We start from the raw sequence: 21,994 nt of genomic DNA on the forward strand, positions 1-21,994 counted from the left end.
GGTCCCTATTTTTCCAAGACGACGATGGAGCAACGAAAACTGTCAATGGCGATCGTTATCGAGCCATGATAAATGATTTTGCGATGCCCATTGTTCGTGAAAACCTTTGAACCGAAATAAATTATAATCGAAATGAAAATAAATAAAAATGTTCAGAAACAAATGCTTCCACTTTAAATGGCCCACCCTGTACTTAGCACGTCACTTGCCGCTTTCACACGACCAATTAGTACGACTGTATGAATTTATTGCACTATTTAACTGACCAGCAAATATGTGCTTCAGTGGCCCAATGGATACACGGACGCTCTTTATGATCTAACGATTCTTGCTTCAAATCCCAGTCGTTACACATAATTTTTGTTTTTATGTTTCATTGATTTTTTCTAACCATGTAATTTTCAAATCGCACGTAATATTTTGTTATTTCTGATGAATGCCTTTTATTACAGCTGATTCGATGGAATTTTACAGGTTTCTTACTAACTGTGTAGGTCAAAACAGTATTAAAACCTGCCTTAACCTTTTTAGTGATGTAATGATACCTTTCTCATATTACTTATTGTTTTATAAATATTACCAGAGGATTCCATCAAAAAACTTTATTGTAAACATCTATAATAATAAACTAACACAATTTGTTGAATTTGTGAACAATTATGACAAATTAAGAAGAATTTTCCCGTTTTATGAAGTTTCATAGTAACGGTTTGGAATTTTAAACAGTCTGGTCTGAATATTTCATCGTCGCTATAAATGACGGTTTTTACACACTGACTTACAATTTAGGAATCACGGAATTAGCGGATAAGTGTAAAAAATTTAATTTAAAGTGTGTAAATCTTTTGAACTGGCCATATAATTCTTCTTTTCCTCGGGCATTGTATTTCATTTCGAGAATATGAATACTGTGAGTAACTATTCTTAGAGCCAAAGCAAAAATATTGTATTCGATTTCATCACAATTCATTGATTGAAAGTCGAGTAATCCTCAAAATAACATGGGGTCTCTACTAATGAGATGACCATTGGTACAATAACCCTATTTAGGTTAATTGCCAAAATCTTATTATAATGAATTTGATTTCTAGAAGTAACAGGAGCGCACGATTATGTATGTCTCAAATATACAGCAGTCGCAGCGTTGTTGCTATTATTAGATTTTTATGATTGTCATTATTATCATCTCATTAATCACAGCATCCATAATATTATTTGTTGTTTTCATTCGAGAAAATTTCATACGCATCGTGATGCATGAACTATGCCTCTTTTTCAACCGCAGCACCATGTTCAACCAAAATCAAGCACCGGTAACAGACGTACCTACCACCATAGTGGTTTTGGTTTCTTAAACAAGGTTGAAAACTCGTGCCCATGCGTGCTCGGTGGTGATGGACTTGGTTGTGTTTTACAATCCGAGCATCGGTGTGGGTTTTCGTTTTCTGTACTGTGTGTACGTTATGGAACACAATTTGAGACAAATTAAGACAAAGACAGCTTTAATTTAAATCGAGACTTATGAAAATCGGATCAACCATAGCTGAGAAATCGAATTGAGTTCCTCTTTTAGAGTTTTTCTTCGCCAGTAGTAGTGCTGAATTGAGTTTATATATCTACCAAGTTCTGCAAGCTAGGAGCATTTATCAGTCATTTTTGTGTGATTTGCTCCTGTTATTTGTCATCGTTTGTGAAAAAATATTCATGAAATTGAAAATTTTCCACTTATTGCTCTGTAGTTCCGGAACAGGAATTCCGATGAAAATATATAGTTTGTGAAAATCGGTTGAACCAACTCCGAGAAAACCGGGTGCACATGTTTCCATTAATTCGCACATATTACTCTGTAACTCCAGTACCGGAAGTTGGATCCAAACGAAATTCAATAGCAGGTTGTGGGACTATAATAACTTTTATTTGAATAAAGGCTTGTGAAAATCGGTTCAGCCATCTCTGAGAATAGCGAGTGCTGATTTTCGTTGCATAGATACACACAGACATTTGCTCAGTTCGTCGAGCAGAGTCGAATGGTATATGACATTTGAAAAGTCGGTTTTTACAGTGATTGCATAGTCTTCCCATATGAGAAAGACAAAAAAAGTTATATGTCTTTGTTTTGAAGAGATGATTTCTTATTTGCTAAAACTATATTTGCATACGATTCAATGTCATTGAAATAGTATCGTTAGAAATACTATCAAAAATGATGGCACAATATAAACAGAAATACTTGGTATATTTCGTCCAAAATGTACACCGTCTTTTTGGTTTTTAACGAATTGTCATTGATAAAATGATTAAGTAAATAACTTCATTTGATTCCATTCCTTCAACAACTTCCAACAATTTACTGTTCACGTGCTCAATCAAAGGTATTTGAATGATTTGAAGGGATACATTGGCATGCAAATTATAGTTAAAATTTGCATATGACAAAATAATATTTTTTAGGCGCTATTCTAAGAATCAATAGTTTTTATGAGATTCGCTTTGAATCCAAATAGTTTCATTTACTAGAAACTTAAACGTTTCCGTTAACCGTGAATCCTTCTTTTAGATTGCGTAGATATATGTGACATAACAGATTAATAAATTTTTCTGAATAATTATTCTAATATCAGTCCTTGAAAGTTATCTTTAGTGTCAATATTTTAATTTGTGTTGTTTAACCTGATAGTGTAATAAAATGGCGTAGTCGCCTAATTTTTACACTTAAACATTCATATTGAAAGCAAAAATTGGATGACTGTCAATCGGGTTAATCGAGTATTATTAAAAAACGAGCAATCGAGTAAGAATTCATTAAAAAGTCCGATTCGGAATTTTACTACACCGAACTTGAGAATCCGGTTTAAGTGTGCCGAACAAAACATCATTCCAAGTATTATAGCTTGAATTATCAAGAAATTTCGTACACCAACCTTTGACGGATGTCCTGAAAAAAAAAAACAAAAATAAAAAAAACGCTTCGATTCTGTTTTTCAAATCATTTAATGATAGGTTTCAACTTTACAGTACATGTACAGTTTTTGTCTTAGTACTTATTTTTTCGAAAGAACAGACTAGATTTTTTCTTACTTGTTTTCATTTTCAGTTAATAATTTAAATTAAATTAAATTTGGTTTAAAATGCAAAGAAAACCTACTAATCCTTAAGAGTACTTCTGTTTTTTTTTTGTCTCACAAGCTTTCGTGAATAGCCACACACCTACGTTTTTTGTAATTTTCTTTCCTTTATTACTCTGATTAATCCTACTATATGTGTGTGTGTGTTTATTTTTTGTTTCTTATATTGTTGTGTTTGTTTTATTTATCTAGCGTTTGCATTTCCTTAACTTGTTTTTTTTTTGCGTGTGAATTAATTTAAGTTCTGCTCCCCCGTTTCTCGCTCTACTTTGTGTGTATTCCCACTTATTTTTTGTTCTTACTTTTGGTTGCTTGTTTCAATAAATTAAAGTACCGTTTTGCTTTTTAGTTGAGAACGTGCTGCTGATAGTTATGTTCCATTGGACCGCCGTCGGACGCGAACGAACTGTCATAGCCGAGCGCTTCGTCCGACGAGTCGTCTTTCAGGTGCTCCAGGATAAGGTTATCGTCGTTGCTACTACTATTACTACCGCCTCCGCCCAGCATACCGAGACCGAGGGTTTCACTACTGCCACCACCGCTGCCGTTTCGTGCCGCAGCCGCTGCCGCTGCGGCGGCCGCCTTCATCGCGTCATCCTTCCACTTGTCCATCGAGCGACGCCGCGCGTTCATGAAGAAATTTCCAACCGTCGTCGGTTCCAGACCCAGCTGCCGGGCAATCGTCACCTGCATCTCCTTCGAAGGTCTTTTAGTTTCCTGCGGAATGGGAGAAGAGATGAAACATGGCAACAAACCGAGGTTATCGGAGGAATCTTGAATAGCTGGAATGATATCAGTAACCAAGCTAAAAAAGTCAAGTAACTTTCTGTACTTCAATTCACTGATTTTATCATGAAATCAGAATGTTGCAGTAATTTTTCATTTTGGAATGCTAAAGAATCAAACTAAAGTTTGAGAAATTACTACTACTCTCATTGTTTCACAGGAAATGATATTTTGGAAATATAGATAATACATCATCACTGGCACTTTTCAGAATACAGCACGAACTCTGAACTCTAAATTTAAGCTTCAAATTTGGACGTACGTAACTGGATTCTGCCTGAGAACCTATGACTGAAGCAGCATATTGGGATCGAGACTCTTAATTGAATAGGAACTATCCGAAAGAAATTTAATGGAACTATCGACTCTGGAGTCTCATATGGCGTTGATCGGTGGACGAAACTATAGAAAATAAATCACAAGTAGATCGAACAAAAGTATTCGAGCAGAGGCTACAGACTACGGACACAAGACAAGAATATTTTATGGCAGTTGGAAGAGATTTTTAAACAAACAGTCGAAGATTACAAGGAAATATCTCGTGTGGCAAGCCATCTGTCCCTGTGGTTTGAAAAAAGTTTTACATCGCGACCGGCATCATTTACTGAGTAATTTCTTTTCAAGCCTTGGTATTACATTCCTGTGGTGGAATTTGACCTTCTGTTTCAACAGACTTCGCAGCCGATTCAGAGTGTACAGAACCATTGCATGGCTGGTGCTACGATCCTACTAACACTAGGAATCCCTCCAGGTCGGGGCTTGAACATACGACAACTGGTTTGTAAGACCAGTGCCCTATGCATTCAACCGCCAACCCGGGACAATTTCTTTTCAGGAGTGTCTATTTAGTCGGATATTAGTATCTTAATATTATGGAAAAATGGTCGTGGAGTAGTGTGTTGGGTACAACGTCTAGATCGAAGGGCCTGAACCGTTCCCACATGTCAGAGCTTCGTCCATTAGAAAAATTTTGAGTAATAGGAACTTCACAGTAGTCAGTGAGGTACAACTGCGATGAGAAAAGTAACAAAAGAGGCTGAGCAAAACTCAACGGGAGGAGTCAAACCAAACAATTGATGACTCGCAGCCGCTAAAAAGAATGCGTTTTGAAATGCTTGAATTGAACTTTGACTTTAAAAAATAATAACCGAATAATTTTTTATTCGACCATAGATTTTTGAAAAATGACATGGCATCCGGAAAACATCGGTAGGTACCATGGCAACAACACAAGTTTAAAAATAAATAAACGTTTGCAAACACTTCACACGAAATATGTTGTTGCTTTCATTGCTTTTTGTACTTAGATGGATACGAAATTTATAAACTAAATACATTCTGAATTCTAATGTTGTGAATTTTACTTTCGTATTTTAAGAACCACCAGCAAAATTCTGCACTTTCGTGCGTAATGTAAGTTGTTATGTTTATATTTAAAATACACACGACAGGCTCATGTGAAGGAAACTTTCAATTTTATGTTATTTTTCATATAAACATATTCCAAGCTATTTCAACATGAAGTTGATGTGTAAATTTACTTAAATGATCATTGCTTATACATCCAGCTTAGGTACGTTTTTGCTTCGATTGTAACATGTTTTCCAATTGATTCCATTTCATTCCATTAACACATGTTCTACTTGAGTCTAACACATCTTTCTCAAGAAGAAATTTGTATTTATATGAGAAACACTTGACTTGAAAAATCGTGATTCAATTGATATCTATATATAGAACAAAGAAACATTCATGTGAAATTTATTTAAAATCTACACACTCAATATTTTTCGCTGAATCTCGGCAAAATTATTGCCGAGTTTTGCACAGCCAAGTACTCGGTAATTATCTCGGCAAGAGATAAAATTGCGGAGTCTCGGTAGCCTCAAGTTTCACAAACGTCATTTATTAACGAAATTGTCAGCAAAAAGTGCACTGTACATTCGGCAAAACTTACTGTATGTTCAGCAAGTGGAATGTATGAATTACCGAGATTCCAGATATTGAAAATAAACTAATAAAATCGGTGCTATTTTATCGAAATTATAAATATTCAATGTATTGTTTAAGTATCGTTTTATTCTCGTATAAACGTAAAAAAATACTAAAAATGCAAAAAACAAAGAAGATTATGAATTTGTTACCGGTAGTACTTAAGCCTCTACTTCGAAGCAAACAGCGTAAAAAAATTAAAATAGTTCATCCGTTGGCTCCCATTTCACGCAAACCACAGTGAAGGCCATGCAAAAAACAGTAAATGCAGAACATATCCGATCCAATAGGGATTTCGATATTCCTCCAGACCAGAGAGCAATCACCTTCATCAAATTCGTCTAATATTACTACCAGTCGTGGCGTCTCGTAATTCGGTATTCTAATGTCGTTTTTGCTTGAGAAAACTGAAACTGACCCATGGTAGTTTCATCAAACAAACACTTTTCACGAAACTGTGTTAATTTCGCACTTAACAACGGGGGTTTGAGCAAACCTGATATAAAAACTGACTCGTTTTTCAGTTCAACAACTAGAGTGCTAGAGTGGAAACTGGGTTAGGTTTGGCAGCAAGCGAAAACGACATAAAATAACTTGTTAAGGGCATATTCAGGAGTGTTCTAGTTCTAAATGCATAATTTATGTCAGTTTTAAAATTTAAATCTAGAAATTATACAAAATAAACTGGCAGCCCCAGCAGCGTTTTATCTGTGTTTCAAATATAGAAAAAATAGAACGGCAATGTATACCAGTTTTAAATTTGACAGTAGAACTGGTCGAATAAATAAAACTAAAACGGATTGCTGGGGATACGTTTGTTTCAGTTTCATTTACATTATAGACCACCCATATGAATCTTGCAGCTGCTGAATTTGCTCTAACAGTAAATACCTTAATAACTTCTTGACAGCAAAAGCAGGCTATGAAAGGCGATTTCTATAAATAACAATTTGTAGTTATTGTACTCACTGATAAGATAATAGATTCTCACATCTTTCTTCTGGACTACTTCCAAAATATTGCGTCAGGAAATGACTGCTTTCTTTTAAGCGTAAATGACTGTTGTCTTGCCGACTTTCGGCAAAAGCTTACACATATTTCGAAATTTCGGCAAACTTATTTGCTGGTTCCGTCATAATCGTTCTTAACTGATGAGTTCAGCAAAAAGGTATGCCAAATTTTGACAAAAAAATGCACATTGCCGAAAAATCAGTAAATATTTTAAACGAATATCGGAAAACATAATATTGTTTACAGAACAATCAGCAACATTGTGTGTTGCCGATCTGTCTCGGCATTCTACTTTACCGTGCTCGAGAATTGGTTTTAAGTGTGTACACGCTCTTTGAACATAACTCATGGTTTGAGTTGCGATTACTCAAGTTCATAAACTGGAACAATACGTCAAAATTTGAGTATGGATTTGAGTAAAATAAACTCGTTGCCGTGAGTTCTCTCGCATTTATTCATACATTAGAGTAAGCGTTGAGTTTTTAAACATTTGAGTGAAAAAATACTTGCAGTTCAGTGCGTTTTCATTCTCGGAATATTCTTATCGAAATAAAGAATGCAAAAATACTTCGTTTTCCATTGCCGTTTCTAGATCCGGTTTTGAAAACATGAATCAACGTCTATCATAGATGTTTTGTGGTTTCAATTGTGCTTAGTGGAAAGCGCAACATAAGAATATCAAAATAATTCAATTTTGACTCCAAACCGTTCGAAAGGAAACCGTTTTGATCACTATTTTGCGCATTCAAAAGAAAGAAGAATAACTTTGTATATGAAAATTAACGAAGAAAAATTTCTTCATTTTGAGAGCAAGGAACTCAAATTTTAAGTTGAACTTACTCAAATTTTGAACAAAATATTTTTTTCTTATTTTGAGTAAAAATTACTTAAGTTTTGACAATTTCGTCCCTTAACGCAAAAATGAGTAGATATAGGTGGTAACTCAAGTTTAGAGTACGTGCACTTTTTTATGAATTTGAGTGATATGTCACTCAATTTTGAGTTATGTTCAATGAGGGTGTAGCCTCAGAAGCATTTCTTATTATTTTGAAGTGACTGTTAAACTTATGTACCATGAATTCTATTCGAAATTCATATTTTTTACACTTATTTTATAATCTAAATGGAATTCTTTTATGTTTCACATATAGGGTAACAGAGGTGCATCAATTTGAAGCTAATTACATTAAATTACCTATTGCGGAAGGGCTTTCCAAAGATATTACAACATTTGGTGGATATTTTCACAAAGTGGGCCAAAACAAAATCAATCCAAAATACCTCTGTTACCCAAGACATAGTTTATATGTTCTGCACATGATGCGTTCCGAGTTGGCGGTTCAATGCATAGGGCACTGGTCTTATAAACCAGTTGTCGTGTGTTCGAGCCCCGACCTGGAAGGATTCGTAGTGTTAGTAGGATCGTAGCACCAGTCATGCAATGGTTCTGTACACTCTGAATCGGCTGCGAAGTCTGTTGAAACATAAGGTCGAATTCCACTACAGAAATGTAATACCAAGGCTTCGCTTTACATGATGCCAACGTGTCAGTTTTTATCAGTGTAAAATAACAATCATTGTCATAGTTACAACGTTGTTTTATCGATTCAAATAATTAGGTTTTACACGTTGACGACACAAATGAACTGCCGATGAATCAACTTCATCTTTGACAGCTTCCGGTGGTTTGTTTTGTTTTGTTTTGTGACTGCAATTTAAAAATTAAAAAATGACGAAAAAGTGCCTGTTAAAAACGTGTTCCGCAGTGAAAAGAACTAAAAGATCGCCCTGTATGCGTTTCCAGCATCAAGGAGCGATATATCGATTTGCAATTTTTAAAACGATGACTTCCGATGATATTTTAAACTGTGAACAAACCGCCGGCTGCTGTCAAAAAATGTTCATTTTGTGAGGTTTTGTCATGTAAACCTAGTATATAAAGATATAAAAAAGTTGGGAAGTCACTGAAGTAATGTAACATGAACAGATACATACAAAAGCGGCCCTTACACGTGACAATATTATTGTCATTCCAAAGTATTGTCAATACTAGGGATGTCGGAAATTTCGAATTACTCGATTATTTAATAATCGAGTATTATTTTGAAACTAATCGATCGAAATTTATTCGATTATCTGGGTTATTAATCGATTACTCGATTATTCATTCGATTATTACTATGGGATTTTTTTAATTATTCGATTAGCTCAATAATCGAACATTAGTTATAAGCTAATCGATTAAATATTACTCGATTATCTGGGTTATTAAACGATTACTCGATTAATCGATCGATATTACGACATCCCTAGTGAATACCATCAATCCAATTGGCTTGATAACTTGAGTCCGAGTTTTTCGAAAAATTCAAGCGTCTGGCGCTTTAAATGTTGCAAATGAATTTTAAAACATTGAGAGAAAAGGTCATTGCACATATTTATCAGTTTCTCTCTGGAGAGAAAGTATTGTCGGATTGATGAGCAGTTTGGAATTGTTGACAATAATTTCGTCAATACAATGAAGTTTCAATTACACGATCAAAAATATTGTCAATACTTCTTGTATTGACAATAATATTGTCTCGTGTAAGGGCCGCTAAACAGATGAAATAGATTATTGAATGAAAAAAATAGTAGAATTCAAATCTCCTAAATAAATTCCATGAAATTCAATGATCCCCGTTACAGTATTCGTGTCTAATTTCGCGTTGATGTAACAGAAGCAACGCACATTTGAAGACAAACACGAGAAAAGATCCTAAGTGCAAATGACAGTTTCTCTTTGTTTACTTTCTCTTTCGAGTATTACGGTCCAATCAGCAATCTTCCCATCTAACACTTCACATAGGATTATAGCAAAAACCATCAACTTTCGATATGCACTGTAGAATTTGTTGGAAATTACTGGAATTTGCCGTAATAATTGAAAGAGAAAGTAAACCAAGAGAAACTGTCACTTGCACTTGGGACCTTTTCTAATGTTCATCGAGATTTTTCATATAAACTTCACCCCGATTCTGAATTTCGATCGAATGTATCATTTTGCATTCTGCATCTCGATGGAGTTTTATGCAAAAGCAACGCTGGATCGAAATACAGAATGCAAATTTTCACATTCGATTGATATAATCCGTTTCGATTGAATGTGATTTTGTTCCCTAATGCCGAAGCGAAGTTATTAAGATCGGAGTTTATCGCAAACCGATGATTGTTGACCGACTTGCCCTACCCAGAAAAAATGTTGATTGCGACAATCAGCCATTCTACCACCAATTCACGAATTACCGAGATAACTATTGCGTAAGTTTATACATACTTGTAGCTTAATTACATTCATAGTAATCAAAATTGTTGAGCATTGAGGAAACACTTAAGGAAGAAAACAAAGGGTTAGTAAAAAGTCGTACTTTGAATATCGCCTGAAGTGTCCTTCTCTGCAGATCCGTAAAGACTAGTCGGGGCTTTTTCGTGTGCCCCATCATGACGTTCGGTTCCGGTTCCTCGTGCTTCTTTGCGTTCACTGTTGAGGGTGTGTGCGTATGTGTGTGTACAGGTGTGTTAGTAAGCATGCATAGAATGACAAAAATATGAATGATTTTGATTAGTACTGTTAGATGCTAGAATGACGCTTCGCGCTATGCGGCTTGGTAGTAAAAGAAAAGTTTAATTAACCTGGTTTCGCCGATTGGGTTGCTTGAAAAGAAAGGAAGAAACAAGTTCTCGGGTTAGTTTGTTTTATAAAATAGACCAACCAAAAATACATCACAATCAACTACTTACACAGCAACAAAGCAAGCTTACATCAAATAAACTGAATCTTCTGACTACAAAAAAAAAAGAACAGCAGAACTTAAAATCTAAAATAAAACAACCGAATAAGTAAAATAATATAATTTCAATCACATCTTTTATCACAGAAAATATTGCTTAGGGTACGGTGTGTGTGCGGGAGCGCGTATCTCGCATTAAATCATCAAAAGGTGCAAACCTACGGCACGACATCTAACATCTAAAGGCCACCGCAATGGACACCATACCTGCCAACCGGAGCGCCGACATCCGCTGGTACTCCGGCTCCTGGATCCATTTGTACATGCGCCGGAACGTTTCCCGGCCGGATTTGAGCTTCGACCACGGTTTCGGATTCCGCAGCAAATCGGACAGGGTACCTTGTGACCGGCAGAGCACACGCTGCGCAAAGATGGCCTGCGGGATGCTGTACCGTTTCAGCTCCGAGCTGATTCGATGTGCCAGTTCCTTTGTGTTGATTTCCTCCGCATCGCCACCGTTCAGACAACCGACGTCACTCATCGATCCAACGCCTCCGCAACCGCCATTCTTTCCACCGCCACCGTTGGACAGTGAATGGTGACCACCGGTCAACGAGTCCTCCAACTTCTTGTCATCCAATTCGGATTCCTCGTACACATCATCTATAACAATTTCTTTACACAGATTAAGGTCGCTTATGTTTGCTTTTGAACTGAAAGACTTGTTGAGAAACACTGTCGAATGATGGTCCTTGATGCCGGATCCGGCCCCGCCGGGTCCATTTAAGCCACCACCGTGGATCACATCCGAGTCACTCGGTTGATCGAGATATTGCACTGTACTTGTGAACTGGTCGGTGTCGTCCTTCTGTCGGCTGAGATCCGGTTTCGCTGCCGACGTCAGAAAGCGATCGTCCACTGAGCTGAGATTCGAAGGAATCGGAGAGGCACGTACCAGGATACATTCGTTCTTCCCGTCCACCACATCGACGTCCTTGTCCGACAGGTGGTGATCCAGCTTGGTATCCTTCAGGACGTGATTCTTGTCCAGCGTGTGATGGACGTCGGTCGGTGACAGTTCCTGCACCGAATTGATGTGCACGGGTGAATGAATCACTCCGAGCTTCTCCAGGTTGTAGCAGGAATTGATCTCGATGTTCACACCGACGGAACTGCTGTTCATTCCTGGGAACGCCTCGCAGATGTTTCCCCCTATGGAGTAGGCAAACTTGTCCGACATGGTTGAGATTGGAGGCAAAGGCTGCAGCGGAGTCAACGTGGCGTACGACGTGTTCGCACTGATGCTCACAGGCGAATCGCGATCGTGCATCGGCGACAGAGTTTGGAAGTCCGACGACATGATCGAGTCGACCGAGCCGGGGTTGCCGGAACCGCTCAAGCACATATTGATCTGCTGCATACTCTCCTGCGGATGGATGATCACCGACAGGGCGTCCTGCTTGTGCTGCTGTACCAGAATCACCTCGATCTCACCCAGCGAGGACTGATCGGTTGGGCTGTGCAGGTTCGGATCATGCTTCTGAGTCAGATGTCTACTGATCGGTGGCGGGGAGTGCTGGAGTGACGAGTGGTGCTGCGGGTGCTGGTGCTGTTTCTGCTTGTGGCTGCTGCCGTTGTGGTTGTTATTGTGGTTCGGCGACGATGCCGACTGCGGAAAGAAGTTCCCGCTGCTGATCACACAGGGGCGATCGTTATTGCATTGCTCCATATTTCGATTAACTTCGACGCGCGCGAGAGATAATGGTCGAAGTGGTTCGCTTCGCTTGTATTTTTTTTTTTTTTGGTTTGCTCTTACTGCTTTGTGAGACTAGATCCTCGTTGTTCTGGAAAAGAAAGAAAATTATTCATATTGAATAATGACGAAACAATGCATTGAAAATGAATCGACAAAGAACAATTCTTGTCCTCCCGTAAAACCAATTCCATCTAACAGCATATACGATATTCTGTCAGAATCGAATTTTATAGACACGGAATCAAATTTTTCAAAAATTCAGAAAATGGACGGTTTTTGCTCCGGAAAATCAACAACAATCTATGCATCCTGCTATTTCAAAGCATTTCGTGCTGAGCTTTTTTCGATACAACCGGAGGTGAAGGTAGAAATTTCAGTTTATTGGGGAAATTATAAACGGCATGATGGCACTACGAAGTCAACACAATGGGCCGTATGAATAAAACTAGCATACTTGAATTTCGGTAGTAAATGCTACACGTGGATCACATTCCTGTCAAAATCAGAGATTTTACTACACAACTTTCGAACATGTAGTATTTACTACAATTTTTCGGTAGGTAGTTCTAGAGGTCGCTACTCGTGTGCTTGCTGATAAAGTGAAGTAGAAAAATTAAACAGTGGCATTTTGCCGCAGTAAGTACGTTTCTTGCTTTGTGCATACTTATTCCACCATTTTTCCCCAACGTGCATATTACTTAATAAGCGATAGGTACATCCATCATGTCATCAAATGCGACATGTTTACAATTTCGATGCGTCGATGAGCAAATAAATCATATGATCATTATAATTATAATAAACTTTCTGCTAATTTCAAGCCAGTTTTATTTTCAAATAGCCCAACTAGTTCATATTTTATCAGAAATCCTCCTACTATTGAGAATCGAATGTTCGGATTCTTGCAACCATATGGAAATGTGTGACAATTTGCAAGTCAATCCCGTGTGATTTGGCTAAACCTCTGAAATTGGTCAGCACCAAATTAAATACGCAGTGTTTAATCTTTTCAATCTCGCTGCCACCAAGTTTTGTTTACAGCAATGCAAACAGAAAACATGATATAACAGGATGATGAAGTAACCCCATAGACCGCGAGAGACAAAAACAAAATCGTAAATCAGCGTCTGACGGCAAAGCAGAGAGTGAAGATAGACTTGCGATACGACGTGTATTAACTGCTGGTGGAGGAATTAGTAATATGATTATAGTTGAATGTCGTGGCGCCAGAGCACAGCGAAGCATGCTCGGTTCTTCTAGTAAAATAGGCTGTTTGTTCATGTGTTTTCACACACACAGGGTAATAAAACATCCATATAATTGAAAAAGAAACAAATCAGTTTATTCCGCCTAAAATTCAAGAAAAGCGAAAACCTTAGTCTAAAACTCTTCTATTTTTCGGAAAACAGCTCGGAAAAAAATATTTTAGTTTCAGCTTACTTCCACTAACACACTTGATTAGCAACAAACAGCAGTGTAGCCAACTTTTTTATTAGGAAATGAAAATCAACATTCATAAAATGTAAGCAATTTTCCATCAAACATTGGTGAAAGATTGATTAAAAATGATATTTCATCCAGAAAGTCAGGCTAAACATTCATTTGAGAATAAATTATTGCAAAAAAAGATTGTATTAAACTCAAACGTTAAAGCCACTTTGATAAACTCGTTGCACTGCATATATGAATACATAGATCTATGGCATACGTACCAAACAAAATGTACGTAATACACAAATTACCAACACAAGTTAACTTGGTTTACTTTTGATCCTTAAAGTTAGTAAAGGTTGAACAAACCTCATCGAATTCATCTTGAAGATATTTGATGATTCAATTCATTCGCTGTCGTCATGAACTCTTGTTTAAAAACTAATGAGATTTTTGTTCCAGGGACTCGAACCCGCACTCTTCTATAATCTAGAAAAATCGTTCAAGCAATTGAGAAACCCTGAATTCGATAAAACACACTCAGAAGGCAAACAATGCCATATTGAGTGAAGTTCTAAAATAATTATATAACTGACGTAACCGACAAAACGCGTTTCTTTCTATCCGAACTTTTTACCTTTCTCTATGGAAAGGTTTTATAATTGCTGCCAGAACTGCTAAATGTCACTATCAACTAGCAACGACAAAGATTAGAAACCTTATGTCACTGCACTGCTGCCAACCAGGCTCTACCAATCATCATATATTGAGTGTCTGAGATAACATAAATTCTCTTGATATTACACTCACCAGGACGCTCATTGATTGCATATTCATTTACACCAATAAACTCCGAAGTCCAATGACTTTTTGCAAGGAACGATGAATTTTATCAATTTATGTTTATGTTAGTACTCTCATTGATTTTGTTTTACTTCAACAGGGAATAGGAGAATGAGAGAGAAAACAAAAAAGTCGTCTGTCTTTGACTGAGTATACTTGGTGATAGAACTATCGAGTATCTCATTTGACAGACACTTTGACCGTACCGATTACAGTTGTAGGCTCTAGATTCGATTGAAAGCTACTTAATTATGGACCAAGTTCGAAGATCAAATGGCTCTGGTTTCTGGTTTCGGACATATAATGGTATAAGTGACGTAAACGACTAACCGCACATTTTTATTCGGCTTAATTTTCTCGAAGATGACTCAACAAATTTCGATAAACTTAGGCTTATTTGAAAGCTAACAAGTTCAATCAAATTTGGAACGGTAATGTCGAAAATTTCCGTTTATATATGACATAACTGACAAATCCCAGTGTTTTTCAATTCAACAAAATTTCTCGGATATAAAAGAATCGATTTCGAATTACTAATAGGTTATTAGGTTATTTAATAAGCTCACAATACTAATGGTCGAGGATAAAATCTTACAAATGTTTTATTGAGACTATTTAAATGACAAGAGAAAGGCATTATCACACCAATAGATGGATTAGGAGGTATTCCTCTTTAAAGATAGTACAAATCTGCATTAAATGTTCAAAACGACGAATGTAACTGAACCGAGAAAAGCGATGTGGAAAAATAATCGCACAATTTTAAATCTTATTTAAAAATGAGTAATTGAAACAACTTCATCTCTTCACTAAATCGTCCAATTTGTATGCGTGCAACGTATCATAGTGACTAATTCACAATTTTCAATTACAAAGATAACTTTTAGGCATAGGCACTTATGTCGTTTTGTGATTTGATCATGTATATTGGACAGTATGATAGTTCCTTTTTTCCTGGTTGACTTGACACATAAGTCGTTTTGCTTCTGTTAGTTACGTCGTTTTGCGAAAGTCACAGTGTTTATTCGCCGTTTTGTTACTCGTACTTGTGTGAAAGCCAGTTTTGCTCGAAAACATTAGTAAGGAATGACAGTCGACTCGATTTTAGTGTGTTTTGATTATTTTCCCTTTTGTTTGACGAAGGATTCGTAACGGTTTCTACGATTGGAAATAAATCAGTTTCTTCCCAAATTAATCGGCGTATTTTTCAACAAGCTTAATAACAACTCGATCCCATTAAATATCTCCAACTCTACAGCAAGTCTCACTTTCATATCACACTAGATCTGCTTTTTCGTGGAAAACTATTTTGTCGTAAGTCCGCGCATACACTTTTGTTTATGCTTTGGTACATTGGTCAAAACATTGTCAATTGGCGAAAGTAGCATTAATGATTATTTTTCATTGATTTCGACATACGTCAAATGTGTTGACACATTGTTTAGTGAATCTATAGTGAATCGAGAAACGGTGTTCGGGTAGTGCGTGTATTAGGACATTCCTAACAAAATGCAATAAAAATCTCGGTGTGTTCACTTTTGTTACTTGGGTCGTAATGAACATTTTATACAGAAATGATCATTGCAAATTGGGGGAAGGCATTCACGCGAGCAGCAAAGCAGCGTCGGCACCCGAATCCACAAACAAGCCCGAATACCAGAGAGAGACTATCGAACAAAGGCGAAGGAGAACGAATGGTTCTGATTGACGTTCATGTATTTATTTTCGATATTCAAACAACATTCGTTTCACTTGTTTCAAATCGGGAGTTTTTAATGTCGAACACATTTTTGTTTTCTATATAGGGGAGCAAATTAGAAACTCAAGAAAAATACACGTAGAAATGTGGTCAGGTTTTGAACAATTACAGCTCAGTCAATTTTGTATCAATTATTAATATCATGTCACCATTTGATTGGAAATATTTCTACGTATTGATTTGAATGTTCATAGACATGTTTTTTGAATTGTATATCATTGAAATGTTGATTAATAGCTAGCCGTGTCCTATTTGCCTGCAAAAAGTCTCTGGCATACCGGATTTCCCTGCCATAGTCGACGGTTTTGAAGAAGTAAGCGATATATCAAAGGGAAAGCAGCGCTCTGATTGGTCAATCGATGCAAAAGCGAAACTGTTGGAAGCACGCGAATCTACAAATAGAAACGAAATTATAGCTAACGTTTCAGTCCTACGCGTAGCTTACTAGAGGTAGGTTGTTGCTAGACAGCAAGACAAAAAGTGCCATAAAACGATTTGAAACTTTAATTGGTATGCTCTGATCTTGTGTCATGCAAGCTCGGATGAAATTCCATGTAATGTCGTTTCGCCTGAGAAATTCACAAATACCCCAGAGTAAATTTTGAGTGCATAAGATTAATTTTTAATTTATATAAGATGAACTCGATTGATAATGAGAAAAAGTTTATCGCTTCAACTGAAATCGCAGAATGGTTGTAATGGCAGAGAAATGGTATAAAAATAACTGCTTGCATACAAAACTTGAACACAAGCTTGCCGAAGAGAAGCTTAAATATCGATATCCGTATCGCAAGCGTGTACAAACATATAATTGCATACATTTGGGCTATTGATGTAATTCCGTCGGCTACAAAACAAATACAAATCACGACAATTAGAGTCTATATTCTGGGTTCGCGTGTTCGGTGTTGGTTCCTAATAAAGATCAATCTAAGCAGACTCTCGTGCATATGCGGATTCAAAAGTGTGACGAATAATTGAAAATATCGATCATTAGAGATTTTGGTTGCCTTGTTCCACATCAATGGCTCGAACAACCCCATGGGGCTGATCCTTGTAGTTTTTTTTAAATAACGCGAAAAGTTACCAAGCCAATTGGTAACCTGTAAATTCGAACAACGGAACTTGAAATTGCGTTTCAAACCAAATTGACCTTTACATTGTGTACCGCAGGAGTGACACGGTTAATGCCAATGGTAAAGAATTGTCCGATGACGGCTTACCAAAATTTCTTTATAAAACCGAAATTTAGTTCTATCAGTACGAAATCGTGCAAACCCTATGAAAAAAAAGGAAACGTCGGGTCTTGTTAAGCTGCGAGCATAACAATTTAGAAAAACAATGGATCAGTTGTTTAAAAACCTTAATGAATTCAAAAAAAAAAAGCGGGTGGGTAATGTCAGAGACATAACTGGATGTCGTGAATACGAAAACAACTGACATGTTCCTTAACACTTCCGAATATCAATTAGTTGATCAACTGTATGAATTATGCAAGCATTCCCCTTTTTCACTACTAGAATTCAAAACGATGCATCTAAACTGAAGTACAGATTAGTTACATTAAACATTCTGAATCTCAAATATTATGGAATAACCAGTATAGTTCTTCATAATAAAATAATGGTGACTCTGAAAAGAACCTTTTATGAAAGCGTTTGTGATGGAGAGTGATGAGTTGAATTCGAATTCCGATGGATGCCGCTAACTTCCGTAATCTAATTCCAGGCTGAACTGTTGTCCGATACTGATATGGTTGGTGTAGGTGCAGCGCTTACAACCGATTATAATCTTCCATTAAATGATACAATAGGCCTAATTTATTGAAAGAAACTATCAGTATGCTATAGTGATTCGTTTCTAGCATTCAGAAGGGTCAAATTGCATAATTCTCTGGAACATTTTTCGCAAAAACAAAGAAGGCTTCACTTGATCTCGATTACTGTGAATTTAACACAGCGAAAAGTGCACAAATCCAACCAAACTGTTCTAGATTTGCACTAAACTGGGGATATTTACCTTCGATTTGCGAACAACAAATCCTAATAATTCTTTAGAAACTATTTTTTAGAGCCATTAGAACGGCTGATTTTGTGTAATGCTCTTCACCGTTGTTTATTCATCAATGCAAATGACTGGCAGCTGTGACGTAATCGCTCTTGTCAGAGCGAAACTAGCTTTGCAAACGACACAAAATACATCTGCTCGCAGTGGCGATAGAATCCAAACTGATCCAATTTTTGTTAAAAGGTTTCTTTTTACGTGATTTCGTATGTAGCTTTTCCACTAATGGGCGGTCCTAACGGCTATAAAAATAGCCGCATACAGAATTTCAATGTCGATTATTTTCATTTCGAATTTGCATAATTTATTGAAAGAAAATATCAATATGCTATAGGGATTCGTTTCTAGCATTCAGAAGGACCAAATTGAGGAACTCACTACGATATTAAACTCATTTCGGAACATTTTTCTCGAACGATTTGTTGTACAGCAGCAGATATTTTGTTCTCTTCCTCAGAACGCGTTCTGATTGGCTGGTGTTGACATGGAGCAAATGAGACAGGTTTTTCAATAGTGTACTATTGAAATATTTGAATGCTGTTGCTATAGTCGTTTAAGTTGAAAAATTTCGATTCTATTGGTAGTTAGATTATATAAATCCTTTCACAGATCACTGAGCTATGTACTTTAAAAATACGAGAAAGGTAACCGCACCTTTTGGATTATCCTCTTTGATACTCGTTTATACCAAACATTTCAGAAAAGTTTAATTTAGAATTATTTGAGATTACGTCATACAACTGAAAATTCTATCATAAAATTGTGATCATATATCCTATGGCGTGTAGCAAAAATTATGTTGATTCGTTAGATACAACAAGAGATATTTACGATCAAAAACTTATCACTCTCTCAGAGGGTAAATTTTGAAAAGGCACCCCATAGTAAAGTAAGTCGTATTCACGACAAAATAACTAATTATTCAGTCGTTTTGCTATCACGGGCTTTTCCGTGTATTTCGTTGGTATATCGGTGAAATTTGTGTTCTACTAATGTAACCTAAGACGTGTCGAAATGGTACAGCAGCATATTGATAAAAGACAATGAAATTGATGGATGTCATGCAAGTTCCCAAACCAACATTCTTTCGGGCTACAGCAAAAAGTCTAACAGGAACTGTTGATCTGGCAAGAAATTTGCAGTTGCTGAGAAAAAAATACAGGTATAAGCAGATGTGCAAGCACGAGTCAATGTAGAAATTGTATATTACCTTTCAGGAAAGCTCACTAAACTAAAACTTCTTATTCACTTCCGCCAATTGCAATGATCATACAAAAAAGTGCCTTCTCATGAAGGCAATTTATTCATTTATTTTACAGCTTTGCCAAAATATAATTTTGTTGTACAACTATTTCCAAATTTTTAAGAATAAATAATGAAGTTTTATAGTTTTGTTAGCAACGTCATAACTGACTCAAAAATTACTGTCCCCCAATTGGTTACTGTTTTTTTTCACGAACATTTCCACTCACTTCCTTTTTGCATTTATTATTGATGACACTCATAAATAACTGTTTAAAATAGGATATCTAACTAAAACCCTTCCGGAAATTATAAAAAAGGATGTGGAAGTGAATGATTTTTTTTGCAGGAGCATAAATCAACTCCTCTTCTCTTCTGCAGCTGTCAACTACGTCATCACGCGACGTTATGTTCAAGATTTCCGTGTTTAAAACACTGGACGTGGAGAGAGCTCCTTAATAAAACACGTCACTGTTAAGTTTTCCTACATTCAGTAGTCCTCAATCCACGCACTTATTTTCCGATGTTCATCACACATTAAAGAGCCTTCTAGAACGTCCTGAAAATCTTCTACCAAATTCACTTACTTAGAAACAGTAACACTTGGCACAGGATAATCTAGTTCCGAAAGTACTCCGCTAGAGATCCGTCAGTAAACTTGTTTTGACCACCATTTTTTATTTCTTCCTTCACCCTTGTAGCAATGAACTTTCCTCCAGGTGCATTGAATTGTTGATCCCGTTCACTTCCCCGCGACGAAGACAGATTTACATAATATTCTGTTCACATCGAAATGTGCTTTCCAGTCTAGTTCTAGTTTGTTCGCAGCACTATCATGACCACCTGAAGTAGACAATCTCCATTCAGGACACTTCAGCGGAGTAACAATTAAATACACTGAGAATCATGCTAATTTTCACTAACTGCGAACTACACGTAGCTCCACGGAAGGAAGAGGAAGACATAACACCTGCCCACCGACCGACCCTCATTCGTCCTTTTTTTGCGTTTTCGTGTTCTCCCGTTCACCACAGGACAAACACTCACACTAAACCCCTGCCACTGAAAATGAGGGTGCTAGAGCACCCCCCAAATAGCAACGATCGACGCGGAGGTGGAGCCCCCTTCGTCGTACGGGAAAAGTTGCACCAATTACTCCTTTAGGTTCTACGACGGGAGTAAAGGAAGGAAAAAAAAATTCTACAGCCTACCAAAGAAAAGTGATTCTGCCACCGACCTACGAAAGCGGGGCGGCCTACCTGCGATCCATTGTCCGCGACGTTCTTTCTTCCTATCGCTGGTGGTGATAATCCTAGAACCGACGGTAATCCCGGGTGCAAATTTTGCTGCAATAACAGTGAACCACCATGATATCCTGCTCCAGCTCAGTCGGAGTGGAGTCGCGAGAATCGAGAAAATGGAGTCGCTCGATGAAAAGTCGAGTTTTTTTTTCCTCTGCTGCTGTTCCGTTGCTCGACAACGATTTTCTTTCCGATGTGTGCGTGGTTGTGTGCGCACCCTCCTGAAATGTGCAGGAAAGCGTGACTCGATGCTCGGGGTTTTCGACAAACAGGGGTAGTTTTGTTCGATTGGTAAGTGTTATCTTGGTTATCTCTCGCTGTGGATTACTTCTAAATGTTGACACTAGAGGGTTGCTTGATTCAGGATTGGCACACCGATGTTAAAATGCAATGCAGACACTAGTTAAAATGAAATGCTGCTGCTCGGTTAAAGTTGATACTTTCAGCAAGAGCTGTCAAATCAGTAGGAGCGTTTTAAATTAGTTCATGTTTATAACGATTTCTGATAAAACGGGTAAATTCATTAGAAAAATCATAACAGAAGTGGAAGAAACAAGGAAGAAACATTTTTTACTCTAAGGTTGTAACGTCGATCTTAAGGTAGCGCTTCGCCGTGGTCAGGTCGAAGCAAGACAACTCACTACTTCCTCTTGCTTTGTCGCCGAAATTTCACCCTAAATTGCAAATTTCTAAAATACTAACCCGATTCACGAAAAATCAAAAACATACGATTGTAGGTAAATGATTTTACTATGCATTTGGCGAAAAATATCAGAAAGCTTTTCTTTCGCGAGATTTCGTGCGAGTTTTGTTAAAATTTGGTTTTCTTTTTTCCTTTTCTCATTAAACAACTAGAATATGTAGGGATGTGCTACGTTTTCAACAAAGCGTCAAAGCTAGTAGCGATGAAAATC

At 37.1% G+C, this 21,994-nt stretch overlaps 1 protein-coding gene across 2 annotated transcripts; it reads right to left on the reverse strand.

Annotated features, from left to right (window-relative positions):
• Positions 1–2,972: 2,972 nt before the first annotated feature.
• LOC131426159 (uncharacterized) lies at positions 2,973–21,268 on the reverse strand. 2 transcript variants are annotated; one of them, XM_058588635.1, is made up of 5 exons: positions 21,039–21,268; positions 10,952–12,528; positions 10,587–10,607; positions 10,322–10,434; positions 2,973–3,842 (listed from the first exon to the last, which is right to left on the reverse strand). In XM_058588635.1, the coding sequence occupies exons 2-5, from the start codon at positions 12,411–12,413 to the stop codon at positions 3,471–3,473; spliced, it is 1,968 nt and encodes a 655-aa protein (XP_058444618.1). In that variant the 5' UTR covers positions 12,414–12,528; positions 21,039–21,268; the 3' UTR covers positions 2,973–3,470. The 2 variants fall into 2 exon arrangements, with proteins under 2 accessions (XP_058444618.1, XP_058444619.1); XM_058588636.1 differs by lacking the exon at positions 21,039–21,268 and adding an exon at positions 20,367–20,931.
• Between the last annotated feature and the right edge of the window lie 726 nt (positions 21,269–21,994).

This window comes from Malaya genurostris, chromosome 1 (assembly GCF_030247185.1).
Source record: "Malaya genurostris strain Urasoe2022 chromosome 1, Malgen_1.1, whole genome shotgun sequence".
Lineage (NCBI taxonomy): Eukaryota > Metazoa > Arthropoda > Insecta > Diptera > Culicidae > Malaya > Malaya genurostris.